This window comes from Ambystoma mexicanum, chromosome 9 (genome assembly GCF_040938575.1).
Source record: "Ambystoma mexicanum isolate Mex_15411 chromosome 9, UKY_AmexF1_1, whole genome shotgun sequence".
NCBI classification, from domain to species: Eukaryota; Metazoa; Chordata; class Amphibia; order Caudata; family Ambystomatidae; genus Ambystoma; species Ambystoma mexicanum.
The window spans coordinates 618,692,007-618,708,685 of NC_090931.1; the positions used below are offsets into that span (position 1 = coordinate 618,692,007).

Here is a 16,679-nt window from a genome sequence, read left to right on the forward strand (position 1 = left end):
AAGCGCGCTATGAATAACATCATATCATGTGCAGCTAGTAGTTTTGAGCAGTGTTGCTGAATAAATATTCTTCAAAATTGCATCACATTTTATCAAAAAATGCCCCCTTCTGTACTATTCAAACAGTCTGTCACAATAGGAACGAATTGCCATTTTCAACTGTGGGCCACGTTTTCATTGGGGCCCGAGACAATTTTATGCCCCAGTGTGACGCTGATGTTAGAGGGCCTTTTTGGGGACCCCAAGGAAGGAGACGGGTCAACATATACGTTAAACAAAATGCTAAACATGCCCCGTGTTTCTGCCGAAAGGTTCAGCGCAGACCAGTGGATTAATGCCTTCAGAATTCATCAATACATTGCACGCCTGGTGGGTAGCAGCTATTTTGCTATGTACTTCGTTAAGTGCCTTGGACACTCCAAGGCAGTAATAAACAGGGCCATCTTAAGCACTTTTGGTGCCCTGGGCACAGACATCTTTGGGCCCCCCTCTACCAAACCAGAGAAATTAAGTGAACAAGAATATCTGCCCCGCCCCCCCCTGCCGCAATCACAACCCATAGGTTGATATGCTGCCTCACAGCATTAAAAATAAGGATGTTTACTCCCTTTAAGTCCCCTTACCCTCTTCATTCTTGCTCTAATCAGACTGATAAACAAGTACCATTTGAAGGCCAACATTATCAACCTACGAAGAGGTTACTTCTGTTCTAACATAGGTACAGGAGACTTTTTATCAATAGAATCCAGGTAGGTATACAGCCTGTAGTATTAATGCAGGACTGTATGTAAAAGGTACATTTAACCCAAATAGACAGATAACTCACATTTGCTGCCTCACAGAAAGCAAACATGCTCATGCATGGATAGAGGAGACCAATTGGTAGTAAGGAAAAAGCTACACATACCATAGCATGGATAGTGGAGGCAGATTAGAAGCTACCAGGAAGGTGTCGGTATGCAGGCAGACTGAGATTAGAAGTGGGACATGGTTTTCAAATAGTGTTGCCATTGGAGATCAAAGGAATAAAGTGCCTGTGGTGTGCAATATATCAATGCTCACTATTATGGGGGAAGCAACACTATAGCCAGTGAAACTATGGTTGCGGCTGTTTTGAAGATCATACCCTGAGAAGGAAATCTCTCTGAAGGGCTGACAATTTTGAAAGGTTTAGGGACTTGAAATTTCGAGAGGCTGGACAATACAAGATTAAATAAGATGCCCAGGATCACACAAATTGGTTAAGGGGTGAATCTGGGATTTGTGCCAAGTTTGCAATTTCTGCATTTTAACACTTTCATTACCAGTTCTTACCATGAACAAAAATAATCTAATTTTATAAAACAAACTTGGAAAGTACACACAGCATATTACCAAACATATACATTTTTAAAAACAAGATATTATAGAAGGGTGTAACAAATAATGATTCTAGCTTCATTCTCTCCATCATCAAGAGATACATATAAGTAACAGCATACCAATCAGTATGATTTAAAAGATTTCATCTGGGTTGGTCTTTTGTATTTTAAAGCTGTACATACTTCCAAAACACTGACTTGTCAAATTGTCATTTATAAACGTGCATAAAAACCTTTGACTTTTACAAAAATACAAAGTGTTTTTTGTGTCAAATGAGCAGACTTTAAAATATGCTTGCCCGAGTCCTTCACCATCTGGTCCGCTCCCTTCTGTCTACCACCCTTTCAACTCAAATGGCCTACATAAGAAGAAAGATCAAGTAATGGGCTAAATGATGCCACCAGCATGCAAGAAGGGAAACCACACAGAAGACAGCACAGTAATGCAAGATATATTAGATGATTTGACCAGGATCACTGTATCGTCTGCTGGCAAAGCCAGGATACAAGCATGAATGCTTTGGTTCCAAATCTGATAATTATTCATCTCTTGGACTAACAGTTTATGCTCATCGTTGGTGGTGATTGCCTAGGTTTTAGAACACCCCACCTGAACAAACACATTTCTAGACCTTCAGCATAAGGATGACATGTTTGTTTTTACAGCAACCCCTATCTGATACAGGTATATTGCTGATAATAGCACCCGTTGTGCTGCAAGAGCAAGTACATATGCAGGCAGGTTTATAAACTTCAGACATAGGAAAGCTCAGACAGCCTTACAAGAATGTGCTATTCTAATCTTGCATAGGAACACCTATCACTGCAATGAGTGCTTAACACACTGAGCTAACTTCTGAACCAATGTGGCAATTTACCAGTATGCATTTCAAATTTGTCTATTGCACATGATCAACATAATTCCCGCAGGAAGGAAAGAATGCTACAGGTGTTGTGCTGCAAGGGACACAAAAACGATATATACCACAGTGAACACAGAAAGCATTACATGATGAATTGATCGAGGCAGAATGTACTTGTCAAAACAGACAGGCAATAGGTTTCGAGCCTCAGCACCATGCCATACAATATCCTGATGTGTTCTATTTAAGTCTGGTGAGCAAAGGAATCTTACTTCTGCAGATCAGGCAGCCTTGTGGGGCCCCCTCCAAGGTGGGAGCCCTGGGCAAGTGCCCCTTTTGCCCTCCCATAAAACGTCTCTGGTAATAAGGGCTAAATAAGAAGAGAGCCATTCACTCTTAAACGGAAAATCAAAGCTATTCATCACAGTGAACAGTTCACATCATGCCCAAACATTTTACTGTCCAATGCTTCTTTTACCAAAGTGCAGTTGGGCTACACCGGGTGTGGGTGGCGGGATGTGGGGTTGAGCAAAGCTACACAGAGAGTCCATACTGAAGATGGGCCTTGGTGGGCCCCAGTCTAGCGAGGGACACTTGGCCTGCCCTCTGGTGCACCTGAAAGACTGAATCCTGGATCCTTGGTGGGAAGGCAGCCCTCCTTACAGCATCTGGAGTCTGGCTGCTATATTGCTGCATTACAGAGTGCTGAAAAAGTGCTACTATCAAGCCCAGGAGCAAGCATCACATTATTTATTTATTTTTACATTTATAGTAGTGTGTACAGCCCTTGGGCATCTAGGCGCTAGTTACTGACATAGTGTGTAAAGTGGATACATTCAATGTCAGTTAGTTAGTTGAACAGGTATGTCCTAAGCTTTTTCCTGAACAGAGGATATGAAGTTTCAGATCAAAGGAAGAGGGGTAGATTGTTCCAAAGGTTGGCTGCCACCACAGGGAAGATTGATCCCATGGGTCTTTTGCATCTGAATTGTGGCCTGACAAGGCAATTGATGTGGGTGGATCTCAGTGGCCTTGAAGGCGTGCAAATGCTGAGTCTCTGAGCTAGGTATGAAGGGGCATTGTTATACAGGCGTTGATGGGTGATTATGAGGATTTTTAATGTAATTCTTTCTCTAACCGGAAGCCAATAGAGATCTGGCCACATACTTGTTCAAGTCCAATGTCGTACAGAGTGCATTGTTTTGGGTGACTTGGAGCCTGTTTACGTTTTTTTCAGAGATCCTGCAGAGCATGGAATTGCAATAGTCCAGTTTAGCTCCCACAGGGGTGTGGGCAACAGTGAGGTGATTATCTGAATATAGGAACGGTTTACTGGCTCATAAAAGCTTTGTGATGTAGGCTGCTGTGAAAGTGATGTGGTTAATTTGGCGGGACATATTGAGTGACGCATCAATGAGGCTGCCCAGTGTTTTCATTGCAGAGGAGGCAGGGATCTTGTGGCCATCAAGATTGAAGAAGTCAAAAGCTGGATCGAGTTTTGCAAGTCAGGCCGACTAAGAGTTCTGTTTTCTCGTCATTCAGGCAGACACTGTGTAGGGCCATCCAGGTTTGGATCATTTCATAGATGCTGTTTACCTTAGTCACCTCCTCCTCATGGACACCAGAAAGGGGGATGAGGATCTGGGTGTTGTACGCATAATTTGTGAAGGAGATTCCCAGTGAATTGAGGTGATCAAAGAGCAGCTTCATATAGCTGTTGTAGAGGGCGGGGGAGACACAGAAGCCTTGCAGTACCCCACATGAGTTAGGACTAGGGAGGGCAGCCACATCACCTGCGAACACTCTTGAGGTTCTGTTATCAAGGAAGGAGGAGCTCCAACTGGCAGCTTCAGGAGCAAAGCATGCGACCGAGGTGAGACGGTTGCATAAGATCTTGTGGTTAACGAGATTGAATGACGCCTACAAGTCAAGGAGCCGAAGGAGGGATCACTTTCCTGCATCATTGGCATCGCCAAGCTGATTTTTTAAATCAAAGAGAGCTGTTTTTGTCCCATGTCAAGGGTGGAAGCCAAACTGGTGGGGGCTGAGGATGTGGTGTGTTTCCAGGAAATCTGGAAATTGGGTGTAGGCAACTATGTCGATGATTTTCAGGAGGAAAGGCAGGGTGTTGATTTGTCTGTAGTTGGTGTGGTTGGCTGTGTCTAGAGAGGTTTTATATTAGCAGGGGGGTGATCCAAGACACTTTAGGACAAGGGGGAGTGTGCCTGAAGCAAAGGAGGAGTTAACAATGGCAGTGATGAGTGGTAGAAGGGGAACCGCATATCCTTTTACCACAGTGGCTAGACAGATTCGGCTTTTACGGCAAGATGGTTCGAGCCCTTTTATGATGGAGGCCAAGCCGGACTCAGAGATGGGTTTTAATTTGAAAGGTTGGGTATGGGCAGGTGGAGCAGCATGGGAGTGGTCAGGCAGGCTGACTGAAGAGATAGCTGATTTGGGATTGATTTTGCCTTGCAATTGTGTGATTTTACTGATGAGGGCACCTTGAATTTGATTACACCAGGTGTTGCCTTTCATGATGATCATAGGGGGAAGGGGGCGATGGGAGATTCCAATTCACGATGGATGGTGAATAGTTCTCGGGAGCTTGAGGAGGCCTCATCAATCCTTTTGTTGTTTGAGGTTACTTTGGTTTTATGAATGGATTGTTTATATCTCACTGATGCTACTCATAAGAGCGCTTTGTTGGTGGTGATGGGGGGTCTTCTGCTAGGCAGCTTCTTCTGCTTGTTTTTTTAGCACGTAACGCTTGGAGTTCTGCAGTGAACCAGGTATTTTGATGCCTAATATTTTTAGTTCTCAGCGGCTTCAGTGTGGCAAGCTATGTTGCCGTCGCAGCGGAATACTGTTGCTCCCCATGAGGGGTTGCAGTCAGACTTGTGCAATGTAGGCACATTACCGGTGTTCTTTGGGTGCAGTAGGCAGGGGGTTACGTAATGTTCTGGGTGGTCTGTTACTGTTATGGGGCTTATGGTAATAGAGACAGGTGCAGGGCAGTGCACCGGTGAGAACAGAAATGGCTGTGGGCTAGTTTGCTGATGGGGGTTCCCAGGTGGGGTGCCTCAGCACAATGGAGGTAGGAAGAGAGTGGGAGGTGGCAGACGGCGATCGCTATTGGGCTGAACAAGTAGAGTGTGGCTTGACAGGAAACTGGAGGCAGCGCTCTCCCTACCTTCAGGTATGGTGGCTGGTGCAGACTGGGCATCCATTGTATCAGTGATATCTGGCAGTAGGTCAGCATTTGACCATGCAGGACGGAAGGTTAGGGGCAGTGGCAGCACCACCATGAGTAACCATTATGCCACCATGAGTCCCTCCGAGAGGCAGCACACTGCATTGCCGTTGAGTTCTGGTGTTAACAGCATGCTTCAGCACACTGCACTCACAAAAGGCCATAGAATAATTAGTACACTGCACTACCATACATGCATTGGGCTAGCAACAGCCTGCTCTACAAACAAGCCATACACCATTCAGTGTGCCTTACTATCACCAGTGCTTGGGGCCAGCATCACCCTGCACTAACAACAAGCCCTAGAGCAACGCTCTGCACTACCATGGATGCATTGATCCAGCAGCCCACTATTTTACCAACAAGCCGTGTAATGTACCACTGTCGATGCTTGGAGCCTGTATCAAGGACACTACATCCAGGCCCTGGGGACTGAAACCCACAGACCTATCCATCCTCACGCTGACCTTCTTACATTTATCATCCAGCGCCATGAGGTCAGATAAATGGCACTGAAGTACTTCATAAATCCCACAGAAAATACAACATATAACAGTATGATTCTCCCCATGCAGCATTTACTCTATTGGAGCTACAAAGTCCCGGGTGGTTCACTGGAATATGTTGCATCATTGTGAATCTAGGAAAAGAACGTTTAATCTGAGGATGCTGCAGAGACGAGGAAGCTGTAGAGAGGAGGATGCTGCAGAGATGAGGATGCTGCAGAGACGAAGATTCTGCGGAGATGAGGATGCTGCGGAGATGAGGATGCTGTAGAGACGAGGATGCTGCAGAGGATGCATCCAGAGTCGAACATTGATTATTCACATTTAATTGCCAGAGACTCCATGAAATGCTGTGAGGACCCATGGACTCCCCCTCCTTGTAGCAACTTCCTCACAAAGATGCTTGAAGCTTGTTTGGGAATCGCGCCACGCGGAAGGGCTCCATGCTGTAGGACGGTTCCTTACCCATGCTGAGCTCGCATAGGAGCTTCCCCACCACCGGGGAGAGCTTAAATCCATGACCTGGATCATGGAACAAAAACAAGAGAGAGTCCCATGTTAAGGCCATAGTCTTCTCTTCATGCAAACCTGTTCAATTAAGAAAACTGCCTTATATATTGGTATTTATTGAGTTCAAGATATTTTGATCAGAAACGCATAATACACAGTAGACTGGGCAGCCCTGCAAACATGTGCTTTGGAAGACATTTTCGAGCAGCGGGCATTTGGCCAATGACTAGTTCTTGAGGGGTTGTTAAACGGAACATCAGACATGAAGAAAAAGAACAAGTCATTAAATTGAGTGGTAAGAGAGTCTTTGCATCCCATTGGACACCACATCGCCTTTGAACCTCTTACACCTTTCACAATTCTTTATATGAATCTGGGAGCTATTTCTCCTGAAAGCTACTAGTGTATTAAGTGCCAGCATTGCAAGAAAACAAGGACTATACTCACTATGGACAAGGGTATATGCTTGGATATGTTTGTCTGAAGCCAAGCATACTGAAAAGCCGATTGTGATCTTGTTGGCCATTTTAAGGACTTCTTCAATGCTAAGAGTTGGAAATATGATGAAGCCGGATTACAGAGTAGGTGGTGGTATTTGGGGCTGAAAGGGGGAGGGAAGCTGTTGTTCATACAAAGTCTCCAATGTTGACTATACTGGCCTCAAACAGCATCAGGTGATTATTGCATTGTTCTTGGGATGCATACAGTGAGATCGTGCAGGCGTACAGGCTAGTTATTTGGAGGTTAGCAACCTCATTTAGCAGATTCAGTCATAATGTTGTTTAGTACCAACATGCTTGAAGCAAGTTTTAAATTCCTCAGATCCCATTTTTCACCAGCATTGCTCCATGATTTTGAGTCTATCCACTTGAGATTGGCTAAATCCCAAGTAAACCATTTACTAGTGGCTTTTGCCTTGGTTTCTTGGCTCACTGTTCATGGTTACACCATCACAACTATTATAGCGACAGTGCACAATAAGTAGAGGGCTTCTTTAAATGCTCTGTTTTTAGCAAAACTGGACAAGTAGGTTTATAATTGACTTCTGTTTCCAATCTGTTTGGATCCATTCTGGTGTATTAGAGGTGTGAAGCTGATTGATGGTTTAGAAACCAATATTAACCCCTGGAGCACTGCTACGCCAGAATTTGATTTGACACAGATTGGCTACATCAGAAAAAGTATTGCCATAGTGTGAATATACACAGCTGATTAATCACCCCAAAGGCTGACAAAATGGCAGAAGTTGTGTTTCAAAAGAACAGTTTACAGTGCAGTTTGGAATGGATTCCTCCCTGGGATATATATACTTTTTGGAAGAGCACTGCCCAATGTTGCTGTGATCCTCTCTAGAACTCTTCATGCTTAGCAAAGGACAATTCTTACTAGCTTGATCGGAATAATAACTACGATTCAGAAACCAACTAATAGCCCCAGATAGTACCTGTGCATTGCATCTACATGCCTTCATGGTAATTCAATATTGGGAATCAACAGCAATCATCCAGACAAGCTATCGAACAGTCTCTGACTTGAACAAGTAGATTTTCAATACATTTAGTGGCTATAAACTGCCAGCAACAGGAACAGCAGGCAGCCACCAGCAGCTGATATCCAGGGCAACATGCACTCAGCTGAAGATATGGGATCTTGGGAAGGGTCTCTTTAGAATCTGTGTCTGATCCGTTACTGTGTTATCATCTCACTCTTTGTACTGAGCATGCTCAGTCCAATACTGGTATACCGGCACACATGCTCAGAATGATAGACCAATAACAATCCTTTCTGAGAAAAGAAAATAACTCAAAAGCCATTTCTGCTTAGTCCGATCAGGACTGCATGTGTTTTTCTCACGCGCACAGCCACCATTGTTAGGGAACTAACAATCTGACCCAAAGATAGGCAGAGGAGCCCTCTCAAGCCTTAGCAAACACTAAGACGACCAACCTCACCTCTAACTAAAGATGACTCCTTCACAAGCTCTATATGTTCCTTCATTGAACCCCCAGAGCCTCCTACAGTTTCCGAACCCGGGGCTCAACATCTCCTTTGGTACATTCCAATGTATATCTTGGAGGATAACCTGAATAACATCAAACAACAATCCGTCATCCTAAACCCTACCATGCACACTGCACATAACTAAGCCATTGGACCTCATTATAAGTTTGTTGGTATTTTGGCGGAAAACCGCCAGGACACCGGCAAATGTACCTACCGTTTCTGCTGCCTGATATCCCGCTATTACCAGGATATTACAGGCGGCGGAACTACCGGTAAATCCCCAGACTCCATGGGGGAGTTGCCGGTATTTTAAACATCGGCAATACTGGTGCCAAAAAATAGTGACTGTTTTATGCCAGTGGGGACCCGAATTACATCCAGCTAACGCTTGGCTGGAGGTAAGTCAGGTTACCCCCACCGGCATACTTGTACTCTGCCAGTCCGGTAAAGTGCCTGTATACATAAATATTGGTACTTTTACCGGCAGTGTTATAATAAGGCCTGTTGTTTGGAGCTTTTGGCAACCCATTGACATGCTTATATAATGCATGCTGGGCCAAAGGCACGTTCCCCGCCCCTCCACAGAAGCCTGAAAAACCCCCCTAAAGAAACTGGATGCTGACTCAAGGTCATTGGCAAACCCTAGCCTAATTTCCATGCTGCTGTTTGCAGCCAACCCGTGGCTATACTCCTCCTCGACCTGTCAGTGTGTACGACACATATGGTACTGTTAACCATTCCATTCTGTCGTCAAGACTTGAGGCTCACATGGGCATGAAAGGAGGTGAACTGAAATGGATTAAGTCTTTCTCTTCAGACCCTGTATCGAGGGCTTATTCACATCCGAGCCATTCACCTTTCCATACAGAGTCCCACAGCTGATATCTTATATATTTACAAAATAGCATTTAATGCGTATGCAGACGACACACAAATAAGAATACCCCGGGAAGCTGATTCCCAGCCAAACACCCCGAACCTCACTACATGCCTCTCTACTGTCCAATCGCAGAGGTACAACAGCCTCAACCCATCCAAGATCGAGATCCTGCGCGTGGACACGCAGTAGCATCAGACATCCCCAGCCTGTGGCCACTGACCGAACCGCAGCCTCCATCCCAGTTGCAGTTACAAAGAACCTCTGAGTGCTTTTCCATCAACAGCTCTCCTCCAAGCACATCTCCACAATGGTAAGTAGTTGCCAATTTCCAGAAACTCTTAGCCCTAATGAATATTATTTGGAAAAAGTAAAGCTGGTCCAGCCACTGGCTCTTTCCAAGGTAGACTATTGCCTGTTTCCAGGCCATATGAAATAGGGCAGCTTGCCTGGCCTGCCATCATGGCCGCAATCCGGTGCTTCGAACCTCCTGCACCTGCTTGCAAGACAACATTTGGTTGACCTTGAGATACTCTGCACAGAAGGAGCCTGGAGGAGTAGACCAAAGTAGCTGGCAGACTGCCTCCACTAAGACACTCTGACAAGAACTCTGAGATCTGACACACCATTGCCTGGGGACTTGAAACTTAAAAGGTTTGAGAAAAGAAGTCTGGCGATATTGTGCCAAGACTTATGGGCTGTCCTACCCCCAAACCAAAGTCCATAAAACAGCCACTTGAAGTGCAGGAACACCTTAAAAACACTCTTGTTCTGAAATGTTTTGGCCAGTAGTACCTATGGACCAGCCATTGCATAGGCTCAATTCTTTGTAGGCTGCACTGAAGCAGATTGCTGATTTAAAAATGTCTTAGCCATGTCTGGAATATACTGCCTTGCATGACATTTGTAAGGCCTTCACTTAACCTCATCCGTTAACTGTACACTCCCTAGGGTGAGGACACCATTCCCTCCACTCTCTGCCCTTTTTGCTGTGCATTTTGTCTATGTGCTCTGAAGTATACTGCATACATTTGGCACTTTATGAAACAGTGCAACTAGCGCCTAGACTCCCATGGGTTATGTGTGCTCATATAAATGAACAAATGAATAAATAAACTGATTACATACAGTAAATGAAAAGAACTGCAGCCTCTGAAAATGTCTCTATGCCGTTAGCACGAGTGGCTCGCTCTGCTCTCACATACACTCAGACGGCCATTTGCACTCATCGGCCCTGCCCCAACTCACCTCATCATCTGCCGAAAGAGGATAGTTCCCTTCCTGTGCCACAAGAGACATGGCAAACTGATCTTTACAGTCAGCCAAATGGGTTGCACCATGACAAACACTAAACAAAAATGAGTGTGGCGGCCTACTGGTCTTGTACCATTGACACCTCGAATAGGCAAAAACCACCATTCGTTTTGACCAACCCATGCTGGGAATGTTATTTATTTATTTACTTATACAGTGCCGGGAACCCTCGGGCATCAGGGCGCACATAGACACGAAGGACATTTATTAGACGGGACTGAACATTTATGCGGTAGTCTCAGGAGAATGCTAGGTGGTGTTACTTAACCCCTTTAAACAGTAACGTTTTCAATTGGGCATGGAAGCTGTTGATATTTTTTTTCAGCCTGAGTTTGCTTGGAAGCCTATTCCAGATCTGTGCTGCCCTAGTCTGGAAAGCTTGACCAAATTCTCCGGCCTTTCTGAATCTGACCAATTTAATTATTCCCAAATGTTATCTACATGATCTGCTTATTTCCTGTTCTGCCCAACATGGAAGCTTGTTGGGGAGTGAGGGTCTCGAGGCCAATGTTCACTGTAGGGAATGTGTAAGTATACAATCCAGCCATCATCCTTGCAGATGCCCTGTGCGCAGTTACTCACCAGAAAATCCTGCTCCCAGAACGATGTTTTTGAAATGCGGATGGCGGTCAAGGATGAAGTTCTCATCTGGTGTGTTCTGGGGAGAAAAGATGAGAAACAGTGGTTGATGGCTACTGGGTGCAGTAAGTCAAAGTGCAACTGTTGAAGGAGAAAATCTCCTGTAGGTGCCAGGGTCAGGTGAAAGTGCCTCATTGGCAAATTAGTTTCTTCCAGGGCCCAGGATTGGCCATCAACGACCGTGTTTAGAGCCTAGACTACCGCTTAAACCCAAAAAACTGGTTTTAATACAGTCTTTCCCGGAAATCCATGTCCGCTCCTACCTTTCTCCCAACTAATAAACATGTTCAGTAGAGGTCAGACCTGGCCCGGCAGCACTCCCTGATATTCCAATAATGAGGTTGCCACAGAACTGCCAATGCCCCTTAAGCCTGCTCTGCCACATCCCAGCGGTTTCAAGAGTAGTGTTTTTCACAAACATGTCAGTGCTCCTCCTCTTCTCTGCTCGGTGAGCCCATTCCTGTTCTATCCATGTAATGTGATACATGTCTATGTCAGTGGCTCTACACCCTGTCTGGTCTCACCTTCTACTGCTAAAGTGCCCCTCCTTAATGCACAGGGGTACCAGGACACCCCAAGCCCTTACAACTGTGGAATCTACCTCTTTTGTTTGAAAATTAGGTGGTAGAATGGGGCTCATTCCAAGTTTCCTGGAATCCTGTTGGTAAATCCGACGGGATACCAGAAAACAGCCCCTACCTTATCCGCGGCCTAATATCCCAGTATTATGGGACGAGAAGGCAGCGGACTCCACAGGACGGGATTGCCGGAATGACCGGCAGCGGTAGTAGCAGTCCCGGAGATTCCAGCATTTCTTTGCCAGTAGGGACCTGATATACCAGCAGGTCAGGCCTGCCGGTAGATGAAAGCCCCCAGTAGCAAACTTGGGGTTCCCTGGTCTGGTAAAAATACTGATGATGGTATTACCAGCAATTTACCCGGCATTTCTACTGGACTGGGAAGCCCTTTAACTTGAATTGCAAACTTCCAATGTCAGGTCGTCTAAAAAAAGGCCTCGAAATTGAACAGTTCTTAAAGTGAACTGTCTGAAAAATGCCACGAAAGGGCTCCGAGCTCTGGTAGTACAGTGAGACCACACCTTGACCCTATAACAAACCTTTGTGTGAGATCTTCCTGGTGCCTCCACAGCAGTAGCCTGCAACCTTAGGCTTGCCAAATGTGTTGGACTACAACTCCCGCCAGTACTAGCCATTATAGGTAATGAAAGGGAACATGTGAGTTGTAGTCCAAAACAAAGATTGCAGACCCCTGCCCTACAGTGTGCATGAGCACATTTACCCCAAATGTTGTCATGGTGTCTCTTTCCTCTTCATAGCATGAGGGCCCAGCTCTATGGGACCAAGGCCTTTTTCTGGGCAGTTAGAATGTGTACCGTATACATGCAGCGTTCCACGATGGCCGGCTCGGGTTCCAGGCCAGGGAAATAGGTTCTGACGAAGTCACGCAGGAGCTGGATGTCATGCAGTGTTGGGCTCTGAAGTGGCACATCTCGCACATCCGGGTCAACACTGTTGCCACTGTGACAGCATATCTGCCAGGACAACAAAAAGAAAGTCACAAAATGCCACCTCCCAGCCCGATTCTTTTACTTCCATATTGCCCCCCCCCTTTCTGTTGGAAGTCACATTAGTTGTGTCTGTGTGCACCTCTTCTCGGCTGCAGTCCCCTTATGTCACAGTTCATTGGAGTAGTAAATGTTTATTTGAATACAAGTATTCATCAAACACGTACACATAACATATCAAAGATAACACATAATCCATAGATGCATATTAGATAGATTGATCGTCATTGCTTTTTCAAACAATTCCAGAAAAAAGACAACGATAAATATGCACAATTTACAAGGTTTAAAATGCAGTAGCCTGTCCTCTTAAAAAAAAAACCTTCTTGGGTTCATTGGTAGTGGATGCCAAAGGCCTCTCTTTCTGATAAGAATTAGGGTTGAGCTTCATTATGTTTTCGTCCACAAAACTCATCCATTCCTCTGTCCAGTCATTCCGCGTCTTCCCTTCCTCTCATTCTTCCATCCAGTCAGATGATGTCACCCCTCCTACCCAATCACACTCACCAATTGCTCCCTCTCTCTCTCTCTCTCTCTCTCCATTTCCCTTTTCAAATCAATGCAGTCCATTGGTATCCTCCTTCTATGCAATTATGACCCATCAACATTGCAAATGGAACCCATGACTCTTTCCTACTACTCCATCTGGCATAACTGACAAAAATGTGAGTGCCACTCTACTGAGAACACACGAGGACAACACATCTGTTAATTGGGATGATGCCCACTCATGAGGGTCTACAATTATGTGTTAGCTGTTTGTGCCATATCAGCGGAGAAATAGGCATTTGCATATCAGTCTGGTCCTGCACAAAAGGATGGTTCAACACTGAAATGCTAAACCATTATCCTCTGAACAATGGTGTGTCTGCCGGGTCTACATCATCCTTGCAGCGCGACCGCGGTAGAGCATTTCTCAAGTCTCAGAGAGCAAGGTGCCCCCCCCATACTATCTTAGGGAGAAACACCGATTTTCAAACGTTGCCAAAAATGTCAGAGCCCCAATCTGCTACAACATCCCCAGCTTCCACATTTACTCTGGAGTCTCAGGAGGATAGCTCAGGGGCAACGTGCTCACCTTGGAAGCAAGACAACACAGAGCAACACAGGTTCGATCCTCTAAGCGTGTTATAACCAATTACAATTACTCTCAAACTCTCAAATGGATTAAAATATGAGTGAAACTTTAAAGGACTGCAGAACTTGCACTGCATTCTGGACCCTATCAAACAACACCCTGGGAAGTGCAAAACCTACGATGGAAGCACAGAAGTTCTAGAGTGTGCCTCATTGGAGCACAACCTAAAGAGCTGCTTGGGACCGTGTTTTTGTGTCGAGAAAAGGCATTCAGCGAACGCCTTAGGGTATGATGTGAAAGCAGGTGGACAGCGTAACCACATTCATAGCCACGTTCGGAAAATTCAGATGCTGATTGTACAAACCAGCCACTAAACTAACCACAGAATCGCAAAGGAGAAAAGACTCTTAGAGAAGCCTTCTCACTCTACGCCCGAAGACTGGAAAGGCTTACCCGCCCAAAAAGGACTCACATCCCTAACTCCCTCAAATCAAGAAAAAGTGCAGACTTGTCTATTGAATTAATTTGTGAACTAGTGTCCGTATGAAAGCCTAAGACTCCACTCTTGGGACACCACCAACCTGGCCTCCTTCAAAAGTCCCCTCCTCTCTCCTCTGTCTCCACGCCTTCTCTTCGTTCTTGTTTTTGACGATCTGTGAAGAATCCCCTAAACAATGATTATCGATTACTATTGTACTCCCCTTCCTAATCGATCTGGTTCTATGTGTTCAAATCACAGCAAAAATTGCTGTTTACACAATAAATCACAGCAAAAAGGCCTGGGAATCGAGGGAACACCCCTGCAAACCCAGCTCCCCTTAAATGGTATAATGGGTACACCTTTTTGCCACAATCTTTTTTCTAGATGACTTTTTTGCCGCGATTTTATTACTGCACACCATCGATGTACAGTGCTACTTCTCAAAAGTAAGTCTGCACTTTAAAACGAATCAAAATAAAGTTAAACGAGCAGTTGTCTCACCTTGATGAGCCCTGGGTACTCATTTGATGGCAGTCCATAAACGGAATGCTTAGAACCATTGACGTTAATCACAATAAAGCATGGAAACTTGTGTGTGACTCCATAGGCACCAGGAACTTTTTCCTTCCAGTAGCAGACATTTATTCCTAGAGTCTAGAAAAAGAAACCGAAAAACAAATGGTCAGGTGCATCCAATTTTCATCTCCCTTTCGATCAAATAAAAGTGAGCATCAATGGTGTGTAATCGCGGTGCTTTCGTTCTCACTCTACACCAACTTCTTCTCCGCTGACCTGAAGGCTATTACTCTAGATATCTCCCCATTGGGATCATATAGGCTCCCTGTACCTCTACCTGCTGATGACCATGTAGTATAAGGCACCACAGAGTCTTGTCTAAGCATACATGGAGCATATGTGGTACAGGCGCCTAAAACGTAATCCCTCAAAATCAAGCACACATCTCCCAGCACCCTTACTCTGGGCACATTTTCACAGCGGTCTGACATGCTGCATTCAGGGAGAGAAAGAAAGTGCCAGTTCTATGATTACCTGTGCATCAGATGTTCAGGAAATTCCTATTGGTCCTACCATGACTAGACTACTTGGTACATAAAAAGTGCTGAGTAAATGGGGTAATGTTGCGATCTGCATCTTAATGGAATATACACCCAACAGGGATTATGCTTTAAATGTAGTGGTCCAGATCAATCGCAACTACTTATGGGGCACCTGTTGGGAATGTTGCAGTCAACAACCGGCAAATGCTAGAAGAAAATCTTTTTTATAAAACACCTGGGAAAACTCTTCCTAACCTCTGTATATATTGTCCACTGCGACTTGAATACTGAAGTATCCCATAATATAGGTAGGGCTTAAGCTCTTTACCAGTCCCAACTTCAAAAACCCTGCTTCCACCCTCAACACTGCTCTCACACTATCTCTCCAACTGTCCTCATTAGAAACCTCCTTTCAAACCAGAACATGGAACCCCAGAGTGCACTCCAGAAGTTCCAACTCTGGCTACCTCATATCTTCTTCTCTTTAGAACAATTACCATCATTGAAACAACTAACGTAGTTACAACACTACAACTTATACTAAATGAGAAATACAAAACATCAGGACATAAGGAAAAAAACGCTAATAGACCAACCACTTTGATTACCAAACTTGCAACTTAAAAATATTAGTATAGCATGTTCAATTATATGTTCGAAAATCATGATATTTCTTGGACAAATTCTGTGTCCTGCTACTCCTCCAGATTCATTCCCCCTCCTGATCTTGCAGCATTCCGCGCATCAAGGGAACACTCTCATTCACAGTGTCCATGTTCACCTCTTCCAGATACCCCTATCCTTCCTCATTCCCACACCTGAATCCTTCACTTGCATTTACATCCCCTACAGGCCTAATGGGGCCAACAAAAGAATCTGAATCCCACACTCATAGAGCATTGATTTCCATATCCAGTATTTTCCCTTGGCCACTTCAACTCTCTCACAAAACCACACAATTCAAGATCAATACCTTTCCACTTTCAACCTGTACAGCATGATTTAATTATTTAATCACCCCTATAGGCTTTGAATATTTAGACATGCCTTTCATTCCCTTTCATTCCCTTTGTACCCAACTTGACCGAATAGTGTCTCCTACCCTGATCTTGTGACTTCTCCCTTTCTTATTAAGATCTAACTTGGAGTC

The 16,679-nt window shown here is 44.8% G+C and overlaps 1 protein-coding gene across 1 annotated transcript in view; it reads right to left on the reverse strand.

Annotated features, from left to right (window-relative positions):
* Positions 1–1,488: 1,488 nt before the first annotated feature.
* The window catches only part of PIPOX (pipecolic acid and sarcosine oxidase), a 442,927-nt gene continuing 427,736 nt past the window's right edge, over positions 1,489–16,679 (reverse strand). Inside the window, exons 5-8 of the mRNA XM_069615297.1 lie at positions 14,973–15,125; positions 12,721–12,879; positions 11,271–11,346; positions 1,489–6,505 (exon numbers count right to left, since the gene is read on the reverse strand). Coding sequence (XP_069471398.1) covers positions 6,375–6,505; positions 11,271–11,346; positions 12,721–12,879; positions 14,973–15,125 — 519 coding nt within the window. The 3' untranslated portion in view covers positions 1,489–6,374. The remainder of the gene's footprint in view (positions 6,506–11,270; positions 11,347–12,720; positions 12,880–14,972; positions 15,126–16,679) is intronic.